This window comes from Cupressus sempervirens, chromosome 11 (assembly GCF_028749045.1).
Source record: "Cupressus sempervirens isolate cs-2001-9-10 chromosome 11, ASM2874904v1, whole genome shotgun sequence".
In the NCBI taxonomy this organism is placed as follows: domain Eukaryota; kingdom Viridiplantae; phylum Streptophyta; class Pinopsida; order Cupressales; family Cupressaceae; genus Cupressus; species Cupressus sempervirens.
Window position 1 is genome coordinate 659,416,993 of NC_143128.1, and position 27,025 is coordinate 659,444,017.

Consider the following 27,025-nt stretch of genomic DNA (forward strand, 5'->3'; position numbering starts at 1 on the left):
TCTACTCAAATTAAATCTGTTAACTCCCTTTAATTTGGGAATTTCCCTTTATGACTGAACTTCACCTTTAATCCTAACCGTTGATTGAAATCGATCTCAACCGTTGATGGATTCCAGGAAAGTCTATTTAAGAGACCCTCATCTCTTCATTTTAAGAGGAGGTTGAATGAGAATTTGCATCGAATTGCTGCTGATTTGTGCAATCATTTGAGCTCCCTACTTTCATATTCATTTTCTAGTTTAATTCTCATATAGATTTAATATGCATACATTTAGTATAATTTCTTTTACTTGTTCTTAGATTAAATGCATACTCCATTCTAGATTAATCTGCATAATCATATAGATTAATTTTGTTTCAAATCTTTCGTTCTTACAGGGTCTGGTTGCTTAAACACCTCGAATCTAAGGATATCTAACAAGCAATTCCCTTTAGATAGAAGGCAACATGTCGTCTTGCCGGCTGATTTTCATATGAACAATCCACAATGTTCATTCCGGGATGAATCCGCAAACAATGACCATGTTGAAGTGTGTGTGTGTTAGCATAGGCCACATATTCACGCATACAGCTATGCCTCCCAACCACAAACACACATAAAGCACAACATCCAAGGCTAACACTCACGCCAGATAGTATGATGGTTGAACCAAGAACCTAAGACAATGCAAGGAGTAAAGGTCCTGGTCAAACACTCAATAGGCTACTATGTAGGCACTAACATCATGGAGAGTCGCTTGGCATCCAAAAGCCCAAGCTCGGATCTGTGTAGCTCAACTCCCTCAACGGAAGGTCAATACACCGTGTAGCTCAACTCCCTCAATGGAAGGCCAATACACAAAAGTACCATTTTATTATTTTAAGTTTTATTACCACACACCCATTTTCTTTAGTTATCACTTAATCAAGCTCCTCTCAGCCATATCCATGGCGTCATGATTGTCGAGGTGCAAAATAAAAGCTCCCTCCATATGCTACCCTACCCTACCCATGCTTATCCTACGACAAGTGCCCGTGGGCATGCATACTCCTGTCCCAACCCCAATGATCATAACTTCTAGCAATACCATGGAAGATTGGGCCTCGCAAGTCACCTGACAAATGTACGTGCACGTACTCATGTGTGGCGCACCACTATCACGAAGATCACAACACAAGGACAGGAATGAGAACACAATGCAAAGAAAACACCCAACTGAAAGCAACACGGGAAGGATGGATTCTACATTAATGTCAAAGCCAATAAAACCATACATCATAAAATCACTCAACCGACCTCAATCCGAGAGGATGGATTCTACATGAATTCCAATGATGCAACAAGACCAAACATCATGAACTCACTCAACCAACTTCAATCCAAGAGTATAGATTCTACACAAATCTTAGCGCTCATGAAACAAAAGCAAAGGTCTAAAAGAAACAATAACACTAGGTATAAAATCACTTAACTGAACACAACGTCGGGAGTACGGATGCAACACGCATCCCAATGCAACATAAAAGTGCAAAAGTGGTATGACTGATATCCAAATGGATCATCCAAGTCCACGACCCACATTGTGCCAAGAAAATTTGAGAAAACAGGGTGGCACACAAAACGAGGTAAAAAACCCAAATTTTAGAAAAATTCCAAAATTAAAACCCATTTGACCTTTGGGTTCAAAAACCCCAAAAATCCAAAAATAAATGGAATTAGACACCGTATGCAAAAACGGCCAGCATAACAACGTAAAATCCCAAACCCTCATCCCAGAAAACAAGGAAATGTTCATACCAGCCCAACCGGGTAGAACTAGCATACAAAAACAGAGGGGAACACTAGTTCTCAGCCTCCAAACAAATGGCTACCAAAAACAGAAGCAGAAATGGAGCAGAAACAATAAAATAGGAAAGCCCTACCTTACAGCCGCAAGGGCAAAATGGGAATCTGAACCATAAAATAAATATCTCGCAGAAGTAGCTGAAAATCGCGACAATCCAAGGTTTCCCCGAGCTGGATCCAACGAGCCCAACCTCGCGACGATCCCACGCCCGTAGCTCCCTGGTGCAGGAGCACCTATCAAGACAATGAAGAAGACCTTGGTACCAAATAAAGACAATGGAGAAAGGACCTCTTTGAAGATTAATTGGAACATTCTAAGGCCAATAATGGCATATTGTAATGGACAAAGTACATTGAAGGTCAAAGGTCCTGATAAAGCCCGATGGGCAACATAATGTAATAAAATGGCCAAATGAGCCATAAGTGATAGTTGGGAGTAGTTTCTTGTTTTAGGCATTTAATAAGGTCATAGGACCAATTCCAAGTCAATAGCATAAGTTAGAAGGTTAGAAAATGCATAGAAACCATAGTTTGTAATTTGAATTTTAAATCCAAACGGTCATATAGTGTTTTGGAAGGAAAATAGTAACTTGTTATTTGTTTGATTAAATAAACATTTCCAACCAACTTGGTCAGTTGGGCAGGTATTCTAAGGTCTATTTAAGATGTCTCAGCCATATGAAAGGGAGAAACATTGGTATGTACAGAAAAGCACAGGAATTGTACGGACAACCAAGAATTGAATAAGATTTTTGAGTTTTTCTTGCTTATTTGAAGTATATTTGATGGTGTAACCTTTCTTTTATGCTGATCTAGGGTTATATTGTGAGGTTTTGCATCCATCTTGAGATGTTTTTTTTATCAAATTACAGTTATTATTGCTGCTGTCACGCTGAAACTGTGAGTTTTGCTTTGATTTTTCAATAGGAAATGAGGGTACCATCCTAGTTTTGTACATCTAACCCACGGGATGGACCCTAAATGCCCTAACATGTCTAACTAATTATGAAAATGCAAGAAAAGTGAAGATTTGCAGGTTATTGTGAAAGAAATGCAAAGTTGAGTGTTGGAAGGATTAATTTGGGTACCCAAATGAGTGCTAGGTGTTATGCAACCGTACATATGGATTAAGAAGGCATATTTTTTATATGATATTCTTTGAAGACATGATGAGTGGATGGTGAATCCTGAGTTTTAGATCCTGGAAGTGTGTGCTTGATCCAGATTGGTGATACCCTTGATTTTGAGGGTTTTAAGGCTTGGATTTCAGGGTTTCATATCAAAAGTCCTCATAGGATGAAATTGATGATGGATTTGTCTAATTAGGCACAAATTATGATGAATCTATGAATTTGGTGGAATTGGGATAAGTATTTTGCATAGTTTCTTGGTAAAACCTCATGTTTTACCCTTGAAAAACAGTGACAGTCATGATCTTTGGCATATTTTTCCAAAGGAGTCCATATTAAGTTTTGAGTATGTTATAGAACTCTGAAAAGGGTATCTGAAAAGCCTATTTATTTTCTTTGTGTTTTGGAAAATTTTGGAGAAAAATCAAGAAAACAGGGTCTGCTGATCCAAAGAAGAGAATAGCCTAGTAAAGGGCAAAACTGGTCTTTTTTGTATCTACCGAAGATTTGAGGGTTTGGAAACCTTAGAAACATGTTGGTTGAAGTTGTTTAAGGTGTGTAGAGGTGGAGGAAACACTTGGTGAAGGTAAATCCAAGTTTGGAGTCTTTGGTGGCATTGTGTGCTTTTGGGCACACCATTGAAACATAGGGGCTTGGGTCCATACTGTGTTTGAATTTGCAAGTTTGTGGGTAGTTCCTTCAACCTCTGCATCACTCCCACAATGAACAAAACAGTAAATCCTCATGAAGAGGATTTTGGGTTTTACTCTCCAACTTTCCAATTTGAAAGTGAGAAGTGAGGAATTAAATTCTTCTTTGGATACTTATTCACTTTTCGAGTGAATAATCGATTAGGGCAAATAACCAGCCAACCTAGTTAAACCCCAAATTGACCCAAATGAAAACAGGCTATTCCTATAAATAGAAATTCATCTATGGCAAAGCTGCCAAAAATTAAAATAAATCAATTAAAAAGCCCGAAAATCCAAAAACACATAAATTTCCTTAATAACTTTCGTGATAATGCGAACCTCTAAATGCACAGACACGCTTACTGGTCTAATCACATAATGCAAATGAGTTTGAATTTAATAATCACCGAAATTTTTAATTTAAACACTTTACTTAAGGATATGTCGACCATACCAGGACGACATTGGTAAAATATGAAAGGCTGAATCACTAACTCCATGTACCACTGCCAGGGATATAAATCCTGCACACTAAACAACACGATTAAGGGCAATTGCATATAATAACATATCCGAAGCAATAAATGCATTAAATTACCTAATTTAACCATTTAATTAATTATATTAAAATAATCTATTTACATCACTCACGTTCGCATAAAGCATAACAACGCAGGAATGAAGTAAATAACCATAGCATTAAATCCATCACATAACATAATCAGAGATATGTCCAAATACCAAGTAACCAGATCTCAACATAAAACACACTGTCATTTCAAAATGGCATCATCATGCAATATGATTAACTGAACAACATAATAGTATAACATCTACAATATTGGAATCAAAGTGTAACATCTGACCTTCAGGTCCTCTCAAATGTAAACATAACATGAGTAACAAATATCTCTCTAATAAAAAATATAACAAGGTAAATGTCTGCAACACATAACCAAATAATCCCACATGAACAATCCATTTCTAATCATTAATGCATTTAATAAAGATTGATTACTCTACATTAAAAAGACATTTAAAACACATAAGCAAATACAGTCATAAACATGACTAACTACTGCTGCAGGAACCTAGTCTAGTGTAGCATGGTAATAGAACATAGTGCAATCTATGCACACATCTCAAGGTAATCACAAAACAACCTCATGATACCACATTGATCTTGGTAACCACTGGCACAAACCTCAGTGAACCAAAAATCACATCATAATCTCAAAGATCAGTCAAAAGCATAATCAAAGCAACTGATACAGAAACATAAATCTGAACACCTCGACGGTGTAGACCACTCAGGGTCACAATCATGATCCCATCACAACAAAAGATCAGCAAGGTTGCATCCATCAGGATGACTTACAAAAGTCAAACGGGAGAGGCACTACATGCTTGAAATTTTGCTTGGAAATCATTTTGCGCTCTTTTGTTCACGATGGTGAAAAATGATTCAAAATGCGATCATATACCCTTATTTCATAGCATTTAATGCTTAGTGCGTTTACAACTATCCACTCGACTCCTTAAGCAATTACGCTTAACTCGGCTTCCATTTTCTTTCTACCACTCAACATATTCTAAAGTTTCCCTTACTCAATTAGAATTTCCTTTCACTCGGCATCCACTACTAATTCGGCTGCAACTAATCACTTGGCTTCTACTAATTTTGGTAGACAACTTGGCATGTATTGGGATTTTTACTTGGCATCTGAAGGCAACTCGGCGACACTTGTGAAAACTTGAAATTTTAATTTTGCATCTCTATTCATGCTGGTCTTCTCCTTTTCAATACTCACTTGTCTTGGAATTGATGTATGATAAAACATTAAATATTAGTCCCACGTACCTTCTTTTTCTTAGTTGGATGAAGTGTGACCACTTGACCTTTTAGCGGAAGTGATCCCTCCATTGGATGTGTTGCCTCCATCTTTCTTCTTCCATGTCTTATTCATTTCTCCTTTAATGTGTTCAACATCTACCTTCTCTTTTCCTTTGTTGAACTCTCAGTTGGGTGCCTTTGACCTTGTTGGACAATTTTTGCTGATATGATCAGTCTTCAAACAACTAAAACATGTAGTTTGACTCAACCATCTGCTATAGTTTCCACTAAAATGTGTTCTTATGCAATTTTTATGGATGTGTCCATATTCTTGACAATAGTGATAGCTATACCTAGTGTTGTAGTCCCAATTGTAGTGATATCCATGATTATCTGACCTTGCTAGCTGATTAGGTGTCCACATAGGCTTTGATCTACACTCAAAAGCTCTCTGTCCATACTTCTTGTAGTTGTAGCAATGACCTTCAAATCTTGGTGCTATGATGGTTCTAGTCATATAGTCATGTGCTTGATGTTCTTGCTTGTTGCACTTGTGGTAATGACCCATGTTCTTAGGTTTGTCATACTGATGGGCGTTCTTGCTCCTACACACACTAGAAGTATGTCCTTTTTTTACCACAAAAATGACAAGTAGGTTTAGTGTTCTTACCTTTGTCACTTCTTTCTTCTGCAGTCTTGGATGACTCTCCTCTTTCAGTGCTGGTGTATCCTAGTTTTGAAGTATCATTGCTAGCTCTTGGTGATTTCAGAAGTTGTTCAAAGTACTTGATAGCTTCATTGGGTTTGTTGAAGCTTTCTACAATCTCCTTCTCTCTTTTTAGGACATTTTGTATCTTTAATGTGGACATCTCAATGTCCTTGACATTTAGTTCATGATGTGAATTCATCATCTGGCTTAAGGTGTCTAGCTGCATATTGGAAATTCTTGCAAGCTCAATTGACTTTTCCTCCAACCTGTTGGCAAGGTTTCTCTTGTCTTCTTCTATGATAGCCTTATCTTCAATGGCTCTTTTCTTCTTTTTAGTCACTTCACAAAGCATCATGGCTTGTGATTCTTGTTTAAGCTTGAGAGTTATGATCTCTTCTACTTGGGCTCTATTCTTTTCCATCAGGTTTGCTATTGCTACATAAAACTCCTTGGAATTTCCATTTGCAAACACTTTTGAGGTGTCAATCTCCTTGTACTGTGTATCATTCTTAGCTATGGCAATTTCTCTTCTTCTCTTTAAGGATTTCCTCAGTTCTTCCCTAGCTTCTTCCAGAGAATGCAGAATGAGGTGTATCTCAATCTCCTAGTTCTCTATGATCTTCCCAAGTTTGCAGACTTCCATTTCCAGATCTTTTTCTCCAAGCTATAAGGCTTCTCCTTGTGAGAACTTAGCTCTGATATCAATTGTTGGAATTTACAAGTGGAAAGATTTACTTTTGAGAGAGGGGGGGGGGGGGGGGGTTGGTGAATGAGAAGTAACAAACTTTAACCTCTAGAACTTTTAACTGAGATCAATAACATGCATCTAACATCTCTAATAAACATGAAAGTAAAGACATGCATGAAAATAGATAACACAACATTTTGGTCACCCAGAAACCTTCCAAGATGAGAAGGTAAAACTGGGGTGGGGATGACACCCACAACTTATCACTACAACAATATGTAACCAGTTAAGGTTACAAAGTTTGACCATAAAAAATGGTCTGCCCTGTTAAAGGCTTTACACCCTGTTAAAAGTGACCTGGTTAAAGGATTTACAAACATTCACTTGAAATGTCACTCTATTAAAGGATTTACAACCCTATTAAGGATTTATAATATGGCCACTAAACCAACCTATCATCATAGGATTTTCATTCTCCTAATACAATGGTTAGAAAGTATAGTAGAATGTCTTGACCTGATAACTTACAATCTTCAATTGCTAATTCTAGATCCTTGTTCTGCTCAATCTAATATGATCCTTCTTGATTTGATATAACTTTGTTCATAGTGCTGATGCTCTTGTTTTGATCCACTTGATTGTACAACATTGTTCTTCCTCTAAGTCTTTACACCTCTTAAAACTTTGCTAACTCATGCATTCCACATGACCTCTTACTCTTCCATTCAATTCTCTCTCAACTGTAATTATGGGGTTTTGACCTCCTTATAAAGGTTTTGGAGACTTAGGGTTAGGTATGAATCTACAATCGAGATTCATCCTTCTTTTCCTGCTCAAATCTTTACACTTTCCCTATTGGTTGCATGCTGATTACATAGGAAATTAATAGATTCGATCTTATCTTTTAATCCTTCGAGATTCATCTTGAGTCGGCTCAAAAATGGTTTACATCTGAGTTTGTGAAGGCACAAACTCATATGTTGATTTTGTGTTACTCGACACTTACTGATTACTGATGCTTGACACATATAGGATTTATGTCTTGCTCGGCTCCTATAGTAACTCTGTCTCGCTCGGTATCTACTTTGCTTGGCACTTGTAGTGACTCGACACTTGAAACTTGCTCAACACTTGAAATTTACTCGACACCTGTTGGATTTCTAGCTTGGCACATATTGTAGCTCGGCATCTATATTATACTCGACATCAACCTTAGAATTTTCTTAAGTGTATTGACACTCAATTGTCAAAACCAATCTGAGACCAACAAATACAATGATAAGCACAAAGAAACCCCCATATTTAAATGAAAAAATGAAGATGGGGTCAAGAATCATAAAAAACTACAACACCAAGTAATAATTGAATTGACCATGTACACTATTTCTTTACCATCTCCTCTAGTTATTTCTTTGTATCACATTATGTGCAATGATTTCAATCTTAAATGATTGAAACCTACAACTATCAATGCAGGAACATCATTACAAATACATATAGAACGAAAAACAACCATCAAATAATCATTTTTTCATAAGATAATAGATAATCCACATAAACCATATTTTTAAAATGATAAAAGGAAGAAAGTGTCCAGTTTCACAAACAATACAATACCAACTAATGATTATATGGATAATGCACACTATTTCTTTATCATTTCCTCTATTTATCTCTTTCTACCATATTACATGCAACAATTTTAAGCTTAAATGATTAAAACCAACAACTATCAGTGCATGAAAATAAATACAAACTCATATTAAACGATAAACAACCGTGAGAGAATGGTTTTTTCTAAAGAGAACATATAACCCACCCCAATTAAAATGAAAAATGGAAGAAAGTGTTGTGTTTCACAAAAAATACAACACCAACTAACGATTATATGGACAATGTACACTATTTATTCCCACTTCCTCTAATTATTTCTTTCTATGACATTACATGCATCGATTTCAAGGTGAAACAATTGAAACTTGCATTAATGACTGCAAGAGAATCATTACAAACACTTTGTGAAAGTTTTGCTACTTCATTATTGATGATAACCCCTTTGTCATTGCTACTTAAGGATAACTCACTTGGTAGTAAAAGAAGATAATCATTGATGAAGAACTACAAGCATCGAGAAACCTTTGCAGGAGCTTAAGTTTGCAGTAAAAACTCAAAAAAAAAAGCAGTTATAGGGTTCAAAGGACATAGTAATTGGGTAACCCACATGTGCTAACATGACATTAGATTAACTACACACATGTTGAGGTGATTAGTTATAGGGTGAGGTGCAATGAAGTCAGGTGCTCCATTGGGCATAATAAGATAGGGTTTTGATTAATGTAAGGGACACCGTGTTTTAATAAAAATGACACCTTCATCACCTTTTGTACCTAGTGAACAATTTCACAGTACAAACAACTTAGTCATTCATGGTTAAGTGATTAGTTACTAGAGTTATGGTCTTTTAGTTTTGACTATTCAATTGTCAGTCTCTGGGGGGTCTAGGGAATGAGTTTCGGGTGTATGTTTTGAAATGAGATTTGTGAACCACTTCCAGTTCTGTAGTCCCTATAGAGAGATCTGCAAATACCTAAAAGTCAAAACTTTAGCTTCAAGGTTTACCATAAAAATCAGTAAAATCAAACATACGATTTAGAAAATTTAGATTCACTAAGTTAGCTTAGGCAGTTACTAGACCATTGCACTTCCTTTTTAAGATAAGTACTAGTTATTATTAAATAAATATACAAGTAGTTGCATGTTTTTGTACATGCAACAATAAGCCGATAGAAGTTAGGATTTGAAAAAGTAGATCATTTATAATATGTAGAAAGAATTGTTAAAATAATATATGTCCAATCAAATCTTATTTATTAAGTTATTTTTTTAAATTTAAATTTAATTTAATTTTTTAAAATTCTTTAAAATGTCTAAAGTTTTGAGTGTTGCAAAATGTACCATACAACATCAATAAATAAAAATTCAATCCACTAATAAAATTTTAACTTTTGAAAATACAAATGTGATTATATATAAGATTAGAGGCTATGATTTTGATGTGGTAAAGAAATTATCCTTCATGACATTTATTATATATTCTTGTTTTATGTACATCATGTGCTAAGCATATTAATTGAAAATTCAATCAAAGATAATATGATAATAATTTTTTTTTTTTTAGACATTTACTATTATGTACAACATTTCAATCACAATCTACAAAAATAAACATGAAAGCAAAATAATAGTAAAAATGGACTAAACTTTTCTTAAAAAATCAGCAAACTTTATTATCATATTTAAATAAATAAAATAAGTAAAGTAAAATATAAAAAAATGAATGTTAATGTCAAATATAAAATGATAAATTTTGGAATTATTTTTTAGTGTTTAAAAAGAAATCCTATTAAAATATTAAGTCATTAATGTCTAGTTAAAAAACATGAGTAATTAAAATAAAAAAAAATCTCAATACTTAGTGAGTTTATTAAATTTATATTATACTTATTATTATGAATTACAAATCTTAACATACAATAAAAAACTATAACTAATAAGAGAAATAATAAATTACCATAATGAAATTCTCAAAGAGGTATTGAGTACCTAAAACTTGTTTGTGGATGACCTCCAAAAAAAAGTTAAAAATTTAAAATACTTTTCAAATTATAGTTTTTTTACAATATTTCATAAATATTCATCTCTCATTCGTAGTTCAATAATTGCATAATTTTTTATTTTAAATTGTAACTAATTTTCCTAATAATGTAATATTTTATTCAATCACAATTTGAAAAAATAAACATGAAAGCATTTTTTTAAAAAAGGAGTTGGATTAAACTTTTCTTAAAAAATCAAACTTTATTCATACATTTAAATGAATAAAATAACTAACCTAAAATATAAAGAATTGAATGTTAATGTCAAATATAAATGACAAATTTTCATGAGAGTTTGTAATTTTTTTTAAGTATTTAAAAAGAATTGCTATAAAAATATTAAGTCATTAATGTTCAATTTAAAAATTATGACTATTTTTTAGTTACACATTTTAAAAATTAGTAACAAATTAATTAGAAAAAGGATCAACAATAGTAGTTAAAGTTATATAAAATCTTTAATAATTAGTAAGTTTCTTATATTTGCATTATACTTATTACTAATAGTTGCACTATGTATGTTGAATGATTAGTCCATAGGAGTAATGTGACTTGTACAATGAAGACTATATCTCCAAAAAAAATGGTATTAAATTTGTCATAGACAGCTTAAAAGATAATCCCAAATAACAAATGTAACATCTAATATCAATCTGAATGGACATTTTTTTGATACAAGAAATACAAGATACATGTTCAAATTATTTTTTCTAATTTTTAATTGTACATTTGAATAATTTTTATTCAAATAATATTCAAATCACTTACAATTGTTTTAGCACCTAGTTTAATCTCATCAAATATAATCAATCTTATTCTTGATATCAAAAGTTGGGAGCACAAATGTAACATCATGACACATAACATTGTCTTGGTTTAGAATAATAACTTTAGAAAAATACCATAACTCATTATTTATTCACAATATCTAGTAGCATACCGAAAACATTGAGTCAATCAATTGACATCAATGCCAATCTAAGAATTAATTCACCTCTCATCAAATTTGTATCAATCTTCATCAATGTAATCACTTAGCATCACTACACTAGTTAAACATAACATAAAGTAGCTAGTACAAATGTTATTTAATTAAATTTAAATTATAAATATTGTCTTTCTTTTGAACAAATTAGATAATGTTCAAATCTCATAAGCTAGACAAAATAAAATCTTAGTAATATAAAAAATATCAAATTTTTATAAAAACATTATATTACTCAAAATCTATCATTATGATACCATATCATTTTAAAAATATGTTCAAATAATTCAATGATATAATGAAACAAAATAGTAACTAATAATTAATGATATAAATAGATATAAAATACATATTATAATTTTTAATATAATTTAAAAATATTTTTGAATTCAAATGATAAGTAGATATTTAGAGAAAAATAGAAATCTTAGTTAATCTTAATTATATTTAAGAATAAAATTCAATTATATAATATTTTTTAATCTATCATTTATATCACACTCTATAATTTATTACCAAGAACCATAAATTAAGAAGAATAAAATACGATAAAATAAAATTTGATTGAAAAAAATAAAAAAAATTAAAGTAAACTTTTCATGAATCACAAATTTTATAAATATATTTTTACATAATTACAATATTTCAAATTTAAATATCTACAATAGAAAATTTTTATCATGCAAATGCAAATTCTAAAAATTTCATTCTCAACAAAAATTAGAAACTTGTTTCTAGAATTAAAATTGAAAATCTCAAAATTTAAAAAAAGAAAGAAACTTTCATTATTATAAAATTAAATAACTTATTTAATTTTTAAAATTAAAAAGTATGCATCTTATCTTTATAAAATTCATTTTTTTAAAACATGTTATACAACTATAGTTTAGCTTGGCAATTAAAAGTTTAGGCTATGCTTTTAATTTTTTATTATATTTCTAATAAAGGTTTGAAAACAAAAACAAAAATAGAAATCAACTTATAAAAGGAAAAAATACAATCTTTAATGATGTTTACCATAACAAAATATAAATAATAACAAAGAAATTAACAAAATAAAAGAATAGTCTAATTCTTAAAAATGAATAAACAACAACGAAACAAAAATATAATGAGAGATCTAAGATTTTAAAAAAAAAGCTGCACATTTTGAGGAAAATAACTCATCCTCGTAAAATGATTATAAGTCTTTTACTCTCAAATCCATTTTTGTATATTTGTAAATTTTGAAATATACTTACACAAAAATAATTTTAAAATAGATCTCTCTGTTCTCAAACAAAATTGCACAATTAAAAATAAATGAATCTACCAAGAAAATCAATGGTTCTCTCTATTCATCTACAAATAAAAAATATTATTAAATAAATATATTATCCAATTTATTTATCAAGCATATATATTATTGTAGACATTCTATCATTTGCGAGAGGCCACATGTAAGGCATGCATGGTGTCTTTTTTAGAGAGCACTCCCTCAACAAACCAAGTGCCATTTACATGGAAAGACATTCTAAGCTTAAAAATAGTTCCACGCCGAGGTAGGAGAAATTCTTCTCCATAAAAGGAAAAAAAAATAAAAATGACCGACCTTCTGAATGTTCAAGCTAATACATTCTGTAGTAATTCAACGACGGTACTTGAAGAATGCCTCGCGATTATCTCTCTGAGAAAATAAACAACAATAATTATTGCTGCCGTCATATCTCGCATATCCACGGTCTAAGAAACGACCTTGAACAGTTACAGGATTTTGATTTTCGCGCGTTCTCTGTAACCTTCAGCTTCGCTTCGTTTCCCCTGCAAGTACTTCCATTTCTATTTCATTTTAGCAGAGAAGCTGCCAATGCAAAGCGCCCTTGCTCCTATATAACAGGTGGATAACGTGCATTTCAAAATACTAATTGAATTGTATGTTGGTTTCTTGATCACAAGCTTGAAACCCTAGTATGGAGACACTTAATTTGAATTCTACAAAATTATCAGCGTGTTTATCAAAGATTAGATTTCCAAATAGACCTTATACGTGGATAATGGAAATTGCTGTTTTTGTGTACATTTTTTGGTGTTTTTTTGCAGGATTCGGCACGATATGAGCAGCAAGGGCAATGAGGGGATTTTGGAAACCATGCGGGCTGTTTTGGGCGCGGAGACTTCGGACATGGAAATGATTCGAGCTCTTCACCTTGCGAAAAACGACGTTACGGCTGCTATTAACATAATTTTCGACGCCCCCAGTTTTCAGAACAGAGAAAAAATTAATGTTAAACGCACTACTTCTGGAAACGGAGCCAGGGTTTCAAGTGCAGAGAGCAATCTCAGTGGAGGTGTGGCGCACTCCGATATCAGGTGCTTGGATAACAAGGTTCCCCCTTCTTCTCAAAATGCGCACGGTTCGTTGAGTTTGAAACGGGCAAGTGATCGCATGGAAAGATGTAGCAATGGGGTTTCTACTGTTGTTTGCATTGATAAGTCTTCAGTTGCCGATGGGTGGTGGTTAGTAGGCTGTGCGGATGTCACGGCTTATTCGACATGCAAGGGCCGAAAGCTGGGACTTGGGGAGGCTGTAATATTTTCTTTTCCTAGGAATAATAGTAATAATGGTACCGCTGCTAAGGGCGGTTCTAAAACTTGGGGAAGGGGAAGACCTGCTGCTTCCTTTTCTGAAATTGTGAGGTTTTCCACGAAGCAGTCCGGTGAGGTGAGTTTTCAACGCTCTTTTTTCTAAGATATATGCATGTTTTTTTGCAACCATGGAAATGTGGTGTAGCCAAACGAAAGTCTTATTTTGCGCATTTATGTTAAATAATAAATACGATAAGATTTAACACTTCTCTGTGAATCATAATAAATAGTAATCGAAGTAAGGTTGTAGCCAAATGAGTCTAAGGTTTGTCTTACAGGTTTTTCCGTTGTATACCGTAAGATATATTACCAAAATTTATTGTAAATCACAATAAATCACAAATAATACTATTTGCGCAGCCAAATAAGTAAGGGTCCGTGTCTATGCTTCACTACATGGACTTGTACAGCACCAGTGGAGTGTAGTGATCGATAGTAAGATTACTTGTGAAACTCATATGATATGTCCAACTGCTGCCTTTCCGCATTCCATTCCGTTCTCTTGACAGCAAGGTCATACAATCTTACTATTTATCATGTTGCCTGTCATAGTGGAGAGGTTTCAAGTGGTCTAAATTTTAACGCGATAGACCGTTGTTTGTGGTCTTCTATGCAGATCCGGATCTTGTCTCCGTCACATATATGTTCTTTCTGATATCCAGGAGGTTCTTTGCTCGGCCTTCTTTTAGTTCGTTGTCACTCGTTCTACATGTGTAGGGTCTTGGGTTTCTAGATCGACATTAATGTCTGAAGTACGATAAATTCTCATTGACTAGGAAAACTCCATCATATATCTTGTAAGAAGATTGTGTGTATAATGAGAGTGTTATAATTGACTCAAAGTTTACAAAGTAGATAGTGGACAGATAGGGGAGCAAAAAATGATTCCAATATGTCCTTTTTGGTATTTTGAAGATGTTTGGAACAATCTCAGATACTTCAATGGCTGACTGTCGACATCTTCATCCCGTGCTTGATTTATTTTCTCTAAACATTGGTATCACCTTATTTTTCCTTCTGTGCATCCAATACCTGACAGCCTGGCTTAATCGTTGGCTGCGGCTGTCATTAATCGTGGTGTATGAGAAGGCACAACAAGTGGGTTTATTTACCATCTAGAAGCAGTACATTTTTCAGCAGATCTTGTGCTCACTCAATTTGGGATGAGAAATGCAGGTTGGCCGTATTCCTACAGAATGGGCCCGCTGTCTTATACCTTTGATCAACTCGGAGAAGGTCAAAATAGAGGGACGGTGCAAAGCGGCTCCTGAAAATCTTGGACTTATGGACAATATACTCCTTTCCGTCAGGTTAGTGCGGACTTCCTTCACAATTTATTACATTGCTATAAAGTGAATAACTAGTTGGAACTTTTCCTGCAAGGCATTATTTGAAGTGTGAAGCTTGAGTAACCAGTAGAAAATTGCAGTTACTTGTACGGTGTCCGAGTCAGTACTGAAGGCACTCTACGTTATTCTGCTTTTAAAGTTTTATGTACGGACTAGTGTTTGCTTGCACATATTCATCATGCTGAATCGACATGTATTAAGCATACCTATACGATTACACTTTTGTGATGGGATCTTGTTATAAACTTTTTTGGTGCTGTGTACAGCTTGTACATAAATAGTGCTATGCTTCAAAATTGTGCACAAAGTTCATCAAAGCTGGTTCGCTTTTCAACAGATGATGCTACTTTTCATCCTCTTCCAGCTCTGTTTAAATTGCTCGGCAAAGAACCTGTTAAAAAGGTAAGTTCCTTGAAATTTGATAGGATGTGAAAGTTGTTCTATTGCATGATTCTTTTCCAGAGGACTTTCTGTGATGTTTGGAAAGGATGACTACATGTAGAAGGTAGAAATTTAAATAACAAGTGAATTTTGAAAAGCATACCAAGATATGGCTCAGAACCTAGATGCTTTATATCCTTTGATGATATTGAGCAACAGAACTCCTCAAGTCTTTAAATAATTTATGTACTCAATTCTTTGGTTTTCAGGCAGATTTTACTCCTGAAGATATTCAGCTAACCCGAAAGCAATCTCTAGATGCTAAGGTATTCAAGAGAATTATGTTTTAACTTTGTGTTTGTCCATCCATTGACAACCTTTTTCTTCTGCAAAGGTTTCTAAACTTCTGGCTGGTGACCAGGGCACTTCTGGAATACCATCATCATTGTTGCCTGCAGACAAAAGGAGGAAATTAGCTTCTGATGGAAGTAAACAAGACGTTGATATTGAAGAGTGTCTGTCTGATTCTGATTTGAACAAGCTTGTTGGTACATCAGATAGCTGCAATCTGGAGGTGATTAAGCATATAAAATCTTGATGCTTATTTTGTCCATCGTTGATTAAATGTCAAATGACAACACATTGATCTCAAAACAATAATTCCTTGCAGGAGATGGAGCCACCCTGTACTCTGCAGTGTGAATTGCGCCGATATCAGAAGCAAGCTTTGTACTGGATGTCTAAATTGGAGAAGGGAGCAGAAATAGAGGCGGCAGCAAGAACTCTTCATCCCTGTTGGGATGAATACCATCTTGATGACAAGTACGAAGTACTCAAACTTGAAGTAAGGCTTTGCTGTTTTACTACATTCTATTAAAAAGGTTGTTGATAACAATATATTTTTGCAGGATGGCAACTGCAGTATTTATTAATTCATTTTCGGGGGATGCCACCGTTGAGTTTCCCAGTGCCTTGCAATTGACTCGAGGAGGGGTATTTCACGTTTCCTTTGATCTATTAAAGAGTTATATTTCTCTGCATTTTTGCATGCAATTGCTAGTTAAGGTGGGTGAATTTGCTGTGCCTTGAAGATTTTGGCAGATGCCATGGGGCTTGGAAAGACTGTCATGACAATATCACTTCTCCTTGCTAATTCTGGTAAAGGTGGAGTGAGCGGTATGGAATCTGTTGATCCATTCAATGAGAACAGTTATTGTGAAAGAACAGTGATTGATCCTTCTGGGATGGCTGTAGCTCCTGAATCACCTCTGTGCCCTAGCAAAAGGCAAATCGTAAGTATGCTAAAGAAGCCAAGCACCAGACTGCATAAAGGAGGGGGAAACCTTATAGTATGCCCAATGACATTGCTTGGTCAGTGGAAGGTATAACAGACTTTTCAGCTGAATATGTTTTACTTCGGAACCACAGCATTTAAGCTTTTGGCTCCTTTTATTTACAGAAGCAGAAGCATGCTTGGTGAAAATTGGTGAACCTGATTTTGATTCAAGCATCTCATTTTTCATGCTTCTTTTAATACCAAGGTTTTTCATGCTTCTTTAGTACCAAGGTTGTGACATGAATGCTATTTAATGTTCATTTGTAGACGGAAATTGAAACACATGCACAACCTGGAGCCATGTCTGTGCATGTTCATTATGGACAAAGCAGAACAAAGGACATCAAAACTCTTTTGCAACATGATGTAGTCTTGACAACTTATGGGGTCTTATCATCAGAATACCAACCAGAGGTTGGTTGATAAAATTTCCATTTTAAATGGTTAATTTGTCTTGAAGCTTGATACAATCTATACATAGCATGAATAGCCTTTTCCTTTTTAATTTGCAGAATTCTCAAGATGAAGGTGTCCTTCACTCGATACACTGGTATAGGGTAGTTCTTGATGAAGCACATAGTATAAAGTCTCCTAAGAGCCAGTCATCCCTGGCTGCTTATGCACTTGTTGCTGATTGTCGTTGGTGTCTCACTGGAACCCCAATTCAGGTATATGGTATGTTTTTTTCCAAATGTTACAGACATTGATTTATTGATTTAAACATTTTAGATTTGTATTTTAGATACAGCATCAGCATGGATCCCTGACTTATTGAGCCTTAGTTGCGTCTATGAGATTGTTGTAATACTGTGCTTACTATAGCTTCTGTTGGCTAGATACATAATCCCCTAGAGATACATAGACAAGCCTATAATAGAGCACGATGATGTCTATAAATTCAATAATTAATTGTTGAAAAGGTAGACCATATGAAACTATTATTCTCATTGCTGAATACTAGATGATAGTAAACACAGTCACAACCGTGCAACTTGTAGAACACAGTTATGTATAGAAAATGATAAATCATCTCATATATTCTTTATCTTTCAACTTGTCAAATCAGCATTTGTTTGTGTAACCTCTTTCCCTTTTTTTGTAATCTTTCTTCATTTTCTCTTCCTATTTAATCATTTTTGTTCCCTTGCCCATAGGACATGTCCTTTCTTCAGTATTTCTTCTACCGTAATTTCTTTGCTATAATTTTTTTGATGTTATTTGTTGTTTCTGCATTAGTGTTTAGACATAGTTGCACAATTCTCTCTTAATGTTACAATTTGCATGCATTTTTTCTCAATTTGTTTAGCCTTTGCAAATTGTTATACATGTTTTGTAGAATGTCATAATGCTTTAGCTAGCAATTGTTGCTTGAATCCCTGAATTATCCATCATGAAATGGCAATTAGTACATATCATGGTAAATTAGCCAACTTAGGAAATACTTATATTTTTTAATATAAGTCTAGGTAGGTGAAACACGCTGAATAAATGTGTCAGAAAGTAAAGTCCACCAATACAATTGAGGGGGGGTGGGGGTGAATCATTTGTATGCTTTATCAAACTTAACTAATCAAATCGAACTTCAGTAACCAAAACAATATGCAATACCAAGAGATACAACATGCACAATTACACAATGATTTGTTAACTAGGGAAACCCTTGATCAGAGGGAAAACCTGATGGGGATTGAACCCACAAAATGATGTACTAATATAAAAGTTCCTTGTGAAAGGATGTGACTCTATCAGGAGCCAATTACAATACAATTAGTGCATATAGTCCTTGTTAGGAAACTTTGAATCCCTATCAAAAGATTCTAGCCCTGTTAGGAGCACAAAAAAGACAATTGAACCCACTCTCCAAATTGCTTCAGCATTGTTACATATAATAGATCTTTAGGATAACATATCTAAGTAGTGAGCTGGACCAATACAACAACTCCTTGGCCAATAGAGTTCCTTTGAAGTTCTCAAACCAATCTCAACATTATCCTTATCTCTACTCTTATCAAATTCACATCCTCTGACCACATCCATCAATACAATACAATGTGATACATACAATCAAGGAAACAACCTTTCCTTTATACCTTGTCCTAATACATAATTGAGTTGGCCTTTTGAGCTTCCCCAGTGTACAATTGATTACATAGGACCTCAATAATATATCACAATAAAGTTTCACATGCTTTTACACTTTACAACTTCCAAACTAAATCCCATTACAAGAGTTGACTACCAGTGAATGTATCACACGTTAGACTTCAGCCACCTCTACAAAATAATCTCTAGAATTTGCTAACATGAACATAGTGTCGCGAGCATGTCTTCAACCACCATCTAAGCTCGCTTACCTTGGTTCCACCTCTCTTACCACTTACTGCCAGTTCATCGATAGCTTGTTTCTTGCATATTGGCTTGCAACTAGTCTTCACTAAATCCATTGTAAGTGATCCAACCTTCATATTAATATGCGTGAACACAGATGTAGCACCTGAACATATCCCTAAATATGAATCTAAGCCCACATAGCTTAACTTGTCATATCCAAACCTCACTAATCAAATCTGCCATTGTGACGTACAAAAACTCTGTCAGACATGAACTCAAACACATATGTTGACATCAATGACAAACTTGTTATTAGTGCAACACATAAGCATCCAATCCAAGTGCCAACCATTGCCCCCTAAATCCTAACAATTTCCCCCTTTGGCATTGATGGTAATATATGATGAAAAACCAGAGTAACAAGAATTACTGTGATTCATGCGATTCAACAATTAGACTTGACACTCTTGATTTCTCTTAACTCGTTGAATCACCTCTACAATTTTTGAGGCATACATTGCTTGAATTGCCGATTTAGGTGATCTTGGGTGATTTTTGCCTAAATTGCTAAGTTATGTGTCTTATGACTTGGCAAAAAAAAAAAAAAATATAAAAAAACAATTCTTTTGCTGGTTTCATTTTTTTGGTTGCATCTCAATTATGAGTTATGATTACATAATTTTTTTATTGTTTGATCAATAGATATTGGTGTTTTGAAAACACAATAGATATATAGTTATAAATAACTTTGAGAATACCTTCCTTGACCAAATATACCATTAACTCCAGCATTCTTAGAAGATTAATTAGATCCTCTTTAACCTTTTTCAATCATATGCAACACTTAAAACCTTTCTTTAGATCAGATTTATGATATATCATGTTATCAATTTTTGTCTACTTCAGCTACAATTTACATTTTACATATGTGATGGATTTATTATTTATGTTTCTTCTTTATGTATGTTGGCTTCTATTTGATGATGTTATAGTGTGTTTAAGTTATGTTCAATGAAGGGTGCATGAAATAAGTTTTAAATTCTTAAAATGTTTAAATTTTAGGGGTTTTTTCACTTTGCCAATTCGTAGCTGATTCATGATTTGAGTAGGCTTTGCCGGTTCCGATCCAATTTCGAGTTTTGGTTCTTTGCTTTATAGTCATTAGGATCGCTGCCTTCTATTTGATAGTTCGACCTGCTCTTGAATTTGGTGAAATGAATTGCTTTGCACTTCTTTATATAGGCAATTTAAGGCGAACATATATGACTTTTGGCTAAGTCGACCTATCTATTAGTCCAAATGAATAGAGCTTTGATTGTACTAGATTAATGCAATCCTTGCATCAATTACTTTGAATCAGGTGGGGACATTTCCTAAAGCATACCTCTAAGGTATTCAAAAGTATCCTTAGCCAAAGGTTTATTGTAACAAACGAATTCTTTTAACTAAAAAGAATGGAACTAATATCCAATTTCAAGTAGAAATGAAAGTAATTCTTCAAATAACTTGTGAAACATAACATCTTAAAATCCATTTCATGAGATTTTAACTGAAATAACGATTAATTGAAATATCTACTAACTGAAATAACCATTTCCTATGATTCTTTGTATACAAGTAAATTATTACCATTTATACTATGATACAGGAGGAAATAGATGCATAGCAAGGATAGAGAAAGAACATACAAAAAGTAATTGGTGATTCTTTAACTGGTTGTGCAAGCCTTGACTTTCGGGTAAGAGGAGAAGCATTGACTTAGGGTTAACCTCCCAATAGTGGACCATATCCATCCCCACACAATCTTTTGAAAAGAAAGGTCCTCCCTATCCCGAGGCTAGGCTTGGGGTACTACTAGTCCAGCCATCCGAGCAATACCGCTGTTTACAATGTCTGCATAGTTATGGACGGACATGGTTGAATAATTGGTGCTATTGACATCATGTGATCTTTAGAAGGAAAGCATGTCTTTAACGACCTTGGCCAAGGTTTTTGGATGGGTTTCTAATACCTGATTACCATCGCTCGACTTGACAACAGAAAAACAATATAAATGGACATGCATGAGCTATTAAATGATTCTTTTAAAATAATATATTTATTGTATCACATCTGATTCTGTTTCATGTTCTTGCAAATCTTTCTCTCACGTCTTCACCCTCTTCCTTGGCCATACAACTGGGTGAGTCCTAGGTGTTCAAATCCTAGAGTAATCCAACTTTTTTTGCTGAACCTTAGTTGATGTAAAGAATATTATATATTTTCACTATTGTCATATGAAATATCCCTAACCGGATATTTGCTGATTTCTTTCCTAGGTAACATTCAAAACACACATATGTGAAGTTGCATAGTAAAAGTCGGTAATATAAATACCAAAGAACATCCCCAATAGTCGTATTATCCAGTTATTTCCTCCAAACCAATATTTAGAACTTAAACTGAAGGCATATGAATTACGAACAGCAGTAGAAAACCAGTTGATTTTCCAATAAATATGAACTTGTTCTTTTCAGATTAATATTCGGGATTTCAAGCATATAGAAATACATTACAGACCCACAATGATAAAACCAAAAAACTCTAATACAACTCCGTAAACACATTATTATATTATACAACAACAATACAATAACCAATACAAAAACCCAATCTTAAATACAAATTAACAGTCAGATTGGAATACTAGAATAAGAACTTGTAAGCGCAAATGAAACACTTGAATTGATGTCTCCCGGGACAATGAGTTTGTATTCACTGTCTGCTAGTACGAGGGGCTACGTCCTCAAACTAGTTGAAAGTTGAAGCTTTCTGAAAATTCTCACAAGAGAGAAAACTGAACTGAATCATAAATCAAGCATATCCAACAATGAGCCTCTTTCCCCCTTTAATACACAAACTAAGACTCTTCGACTGTCCTCTGGCTTTCGTTTGATTCCTTTGTGACTCTTCAACTTCGCTATGGCATTTTGTCTTATTCCTCCTTGACCTTTTGCCCTCTTTATAACATTAAATTGACCTTTTAATAATTTGAGTCTACATCTAATTGTCAATTTTAACATTATATAAAATAAGACTTCAATATTTCTAATGTCCCAAAAAGGGGACGTTACATCATACACAGTTTTTATGACCCAAGAACTTCTCTTCATGGACTTACAAGGAAAATAGTTTGATTCTGAAATCCATTAGTAACAGAGACATCTGACCATATCATATTCATTTGATCTCGACTTAACATGGGAATAATGGACTCATCGAATGCTTATTCAATATTAATGTATGGAATTCATGGACACATTTCTTACTGCTATAAATTCGAATGCAAATATATATATATATAACAAATTATGATTGGAAATGTTGACCAATCTAACCTAGTCAGGAAGACTTGGGGCTTGGCTTGATTCCATGCAGTCGATTCTTCTTAACGTGAGCAATCCAAAGTGCAGAGCTTAGAGTAACAATGAATACAACTTGTCCTTAATCATTCACAACAAATAAAAATAAGAGAAACATAGGAGAGCAGAGGTAAAAAATGTAGAATATGGGTTTTTGGTTCTCCTGACTTGTATATATAAAAGGAGGCATTTGAAATAATGAAGGCTTCCAAGAAGCCGTGATTCAAAGAGCAGTAATAAGAAAATAAGAAGAATCATCTTCTTGAATCATCGATAAAAAATGCCAAGTGTACATTCTTGCCTCTTATAAGGAAAGAATAAACATGAAAGAGAATTTGAAGGTTACGTAATCAAAAGGATAATTTATAAAGTTATATATATATATATATATATATATTATTATGATGGCATCATATTTAATATTTATCCAAGGTTGTACCTACTAAGTTATGCATATTTAAATACGTGTATCACCTGGAAGATTATTTTATCTCTATATCTTCTTATGGATATATATATATATATATATATATATATATATATATATATATATATATATATATATATATATATATATTATTATGATGGCATCATATTTAATATTTATCCAAGGTTGTACCTACTAAGTTATGCATATCTAAATACGTGTATCACCTGGAAGATTATTTTATCTCTATATCTTCTTATGGTGTACGCACATTTAGATATACATATTTCAATAGATATAATCTTGTTAGTTTGTGGTGATTGATCAGGGAAGTACTGTACATACTTCATAATTCTTTTGGTTTCGGGATTTTGGGCTGACATGTATGAAAAGCCCTCCGCTTCAAATAAAACATTTCTCATGAAGTGTTTATTTAATATGAAGATGGCAGAAGGTGGATCTGTTGTGGATCATTTTTAAATGAGTTTAATACTATTACTAGTCAATTATTTTCCGTGGGTATTAATTTTGATGAAGAAATTAGGGCTCTCTTGATTTTGTGTTCTTTGCCTTAAAGCTAGAATGACTTGGTAATGGCTTCGAGTAATTCTATTTTTGGATCTAATACCCTAAAATTTGATGATGTGATTGGTGTTATTCTGAGTGAGGAAACTCAAAGAAAAACCTTAAGTTTATCTACATCAGGAAGTGCTTTGAACGCACAAAGCAGAGGTAAAACGATTGAGAGGAAACAATTCTGGAAACAATGGGAAATCAAGAGGAAAGTCAAAGGGAAAGAGGTTTCAATCTAGAGGACCAAGAGATTGCTGGAATTGTGAAAAATTAGGGCATAAGAAGAAATATTGTTGGATTCGAAAAAACAATGAAGAAGATAAACCAAAAGGGAACAAGGAGGCAAATGTGGTATGTAACAAATTCAAAGAGGATGTTTTGCTTCTTTCTTTAGAACGTGTTGACGATTCATGGGTTTTAGATTTTGGTACTTCATTTCATGCTACAACTCATAGAGGTTATTTATTGATTATGTTAAAGGGGATTTTGGGCTAGTTTATTTGGGGGATAATGAACCCTGTCAGATTGTTGGAAAGAGAAAAGTTAAGATTAAGTTGTAAAATGGGAATCATTGGCTACTACATGAGGTAAGACATGTTTTTAGGCTGAGTAAGAATTTAATTTCAGCAAGGCAACTTGGTGATGAGGTTTGTGTAGTTACTTTTAATGATAAAAATTGGAAGGTTTCAAAAAGTTTCCTTGTAGTAGCAACTGTGTGAAAGTAGGCACCTTATATCTTTGTACATGTCATACTGTTATTTCTACTTTAATTGTTTCAGAGAAAAATGAATGTTCAAGAACAATTGTTATAGTTGAGCAGGGAGAACAAATAGTTGCTGTAGATTCTGATACAACGCTATGGCACAACAGGCTTGGGCACATGAGTGAGAAAGATATGAAAGTACTTCATTCAAAGCAAGTTTTACTAGGTCTGAAATGTGTTATATCTTTGTACATGTCATGCTGTTCCTTCTACTTTAATTGTTTAAGAGAAAAATGAATGTTCAGGAACAGTTACTGTAGTTGTGCAGGGAGAACAAATAGTTGCTGTAGATTCCGATACAACGCTATGGCACAATAGACTTGGGTACATGAGTGAGAAAGATATGAAAGCACTTCATTCAAAGCAAGTTTTATCAGGTTTGAAATGTGTTAACATGAATTTCTGTGAAATTTGTGTGTATGGAAAACAAAAGAGTGAATTTTGTGAAGAGTGGGAAGGAAAAGAAAAGTGAGAGATTAAAGCTTGTGCATACATATGTCTGGGGACCAGCTTAGGTATCTTCCCTCGGTGGCTCTCATTATTATGTTGCATTTATTGATTATGCAATTAGAAAAGTATGAATTTATTTCCTTGGACAGAAATTTGATGTATTTCAGACTTTTAAGAAATGGAAATGCTTGGTTGAGAACGAGACTGACAAAAAGCTAAAATGTCTTAGATGTAATAATGGTGGTGAGTATTGCAGTCATGAATTTGAAGATTATTGCTCCACTAATGGTATCCGTAGACATAAAACTGTTCCAAGGACTCCACAAGAAAATGGAGTGGCTGAACGCATGAATAGGACTATAATGGAGCGTGTAAGGAGCATGGGGTTGCATGTAGGCTTGCCCTTATCCATGTGGGCGGAGGCTGTCAATATTGCTGTATATATGATTAGTAGAGGTCCCTCTACTCATTTGGGTTGTGGTATTCTAGAGTAAGCATGGACTAGTAAGAAGGCGAGTTATTCTTTTCTCAGAACCTTCAGTTGTGAAGCATTTGCTCATATAGATTCTGAAAATAGAACCAAGCTGGAAGCTAAGACATTGATGAATTTGGTTATTGGCTTTGGGATTTTGAAAATCGTAAAATTGTAAGAAGCAAGGATGTCATATTCAATTAGAAAGTGTTGTACAAAGATCTACTGTAGCAACATGAGAAGAAAGAAGATGATTATGTAGTGCTGGATGGTATTAAAAAAGATGATGTTCCAACAATTCTTCATGATTTGCAACAGTCGCAACAACAAATACCACACACCCCAGTGAGTGTTAGACGGTCAACAAGGCTAAGTAGACCTCCAGAAAGATTTTCTCCTTCTTTGTACTCTATTTTACTAACATATGCTGGTGAACCTAAATGTTATGATGAAGCTGTGTAGGTGGATACTAAGATTCAGTGGGAGTTCGCAATGGTAGATGAAATGGACTCCTTGCTAGAAAATAAGACTTGGGATTTATGCAAGTTGCCTGCAGGTAAACGAGCTTTACAGAATAAATGGGTTTACAAGTTGAAAGAAGAGGATGGAGGTAAGAAAGAATTTAAAGCCAGGTTAGGTGTAAAAGGATTTGCATAGAAAAAGGGCATTGATTTTGATGAGATATTCTCTCTTGTTGTAAAAATGGCTTCAATTCGCACTGTTTTAAGTATTAGTTAGAAAACTTGCCAAAGCCAAAAACCCACCAAGCCCCCCAAATGTTTATTCAGGAAAAACTCGACGATTTTAAAAAAAAACTTGGGAAAACTCAGGAACTGAAAAAAACTGTTGAAATTTAATTAAAAATACGTTGGAACCCTTCTTCTCTCCCCTCCTCAAGCCTCTGATTGCACAATACAAACTGGTGTTGAAAAAAGTGAGATTTTTTGCCCTATATTGCTTTTCCAAATGCGCAGTCGAGTTTTTCTTAAAAACTCGCGGGTTTTTGGTAAAAACTCATCGATATTTTGGCGATTAATCAACGAGTTTTTTGCTGGAATCGAGTTTTAAAAATGGCGAGTTTTTCTGCTATTTACTCGCCGACTGAGAAAGCTTGGCGATTTCCTACTACTTGCCAATTACTTTGCGAGTGTGCCAACTATGATTGTGGCTACTAAAAATTTGCATTTAGAGCAACTTGATGTTAAAACAACCTTCCTTTATGGTTATTTGGATGAAAAGATATATATAACACAACCATAGGGATTTAAGGTCAAAGGTAAGGAGAACTTAGTGTGCAGATTGAAGAGAAGTTTATATAGCTTGAAGCAAACACCTCGACAATGGTATCTGAAATTTGACAATTTTATGCATGAGCATGGCTATAGTAGGTGCCATTC

The 27,025-nt window shown here is 34.0% G+C and overlaps 1 protein-coding gene across 3 annotated transcripts in view; it reads left to right on the forward strand.

Annotated features, from left to right (window-relative positions):
• Nucleotides 1-12,969: 12,969 nt before the first annotated feature.
• The window catches only part of RAD5 (DNA/RNA helicase protein), an 81,572-nt gene continuing 67,516 nt past the window's right edge, over nucleotides 12,970-27,025 (forward strand). Inside the window, exons 1-11 of one of the 3 annotated variants that reach the window (XR_016359262.1) lie at nucleotides 12,970-13,396; nucleotides 13,600-14,221; nucleotides 15,322-15,455; nucleotides 15,761-15,896; nucleotides 16,145-16,201; nucleotides 16,297-16,449; nucleotides 16,546-16,697; nucleotides 16,784-16,868; nucleotides 16,967-17,257; nucleotides 17,479-17,625; nucleotides 17,724-17,879. Coding sequence is in view for 2 of the 3 variants with exons in the window: in XM_089811865.1 (XP_089667991.1) it covers nucleotides 13,613-14,221; nucleotides 15,322-15,455; nucleotides 15,761-15,896; nucleotides 16,145-16,201; nucleotides 16,297-16,449; nucleotides 16,546-16,697; nucleotides 16,784-16,868; nucleotides 16,967-17,257; nucleotides 17,479-17,625; nucleotides 17,724-17,879 (1,920 nt within the window). In the remaining variant the exon portion in view is untranslated. Of the gene's footprint in view, nucleotides 13,432-13,599; nucleotides 14,222-15,321; nucleotides 15,456-15,760; nucleotides 15,897-16,144; nucleotides 16,202-16,296; nucleotides 16,450-16,545; nucleotides 16,698-16,783; nucleotides 16,869-16,966; nucleotides 17,258-17,478; nucleotides 17,626-17,723; nucleotides 17,880-27,025 lie in introns of all 3 variants that reach the window. The other 2 variants (XM_089811865.1, XM_089811866.1) reach the window with 2 other exon arrangements.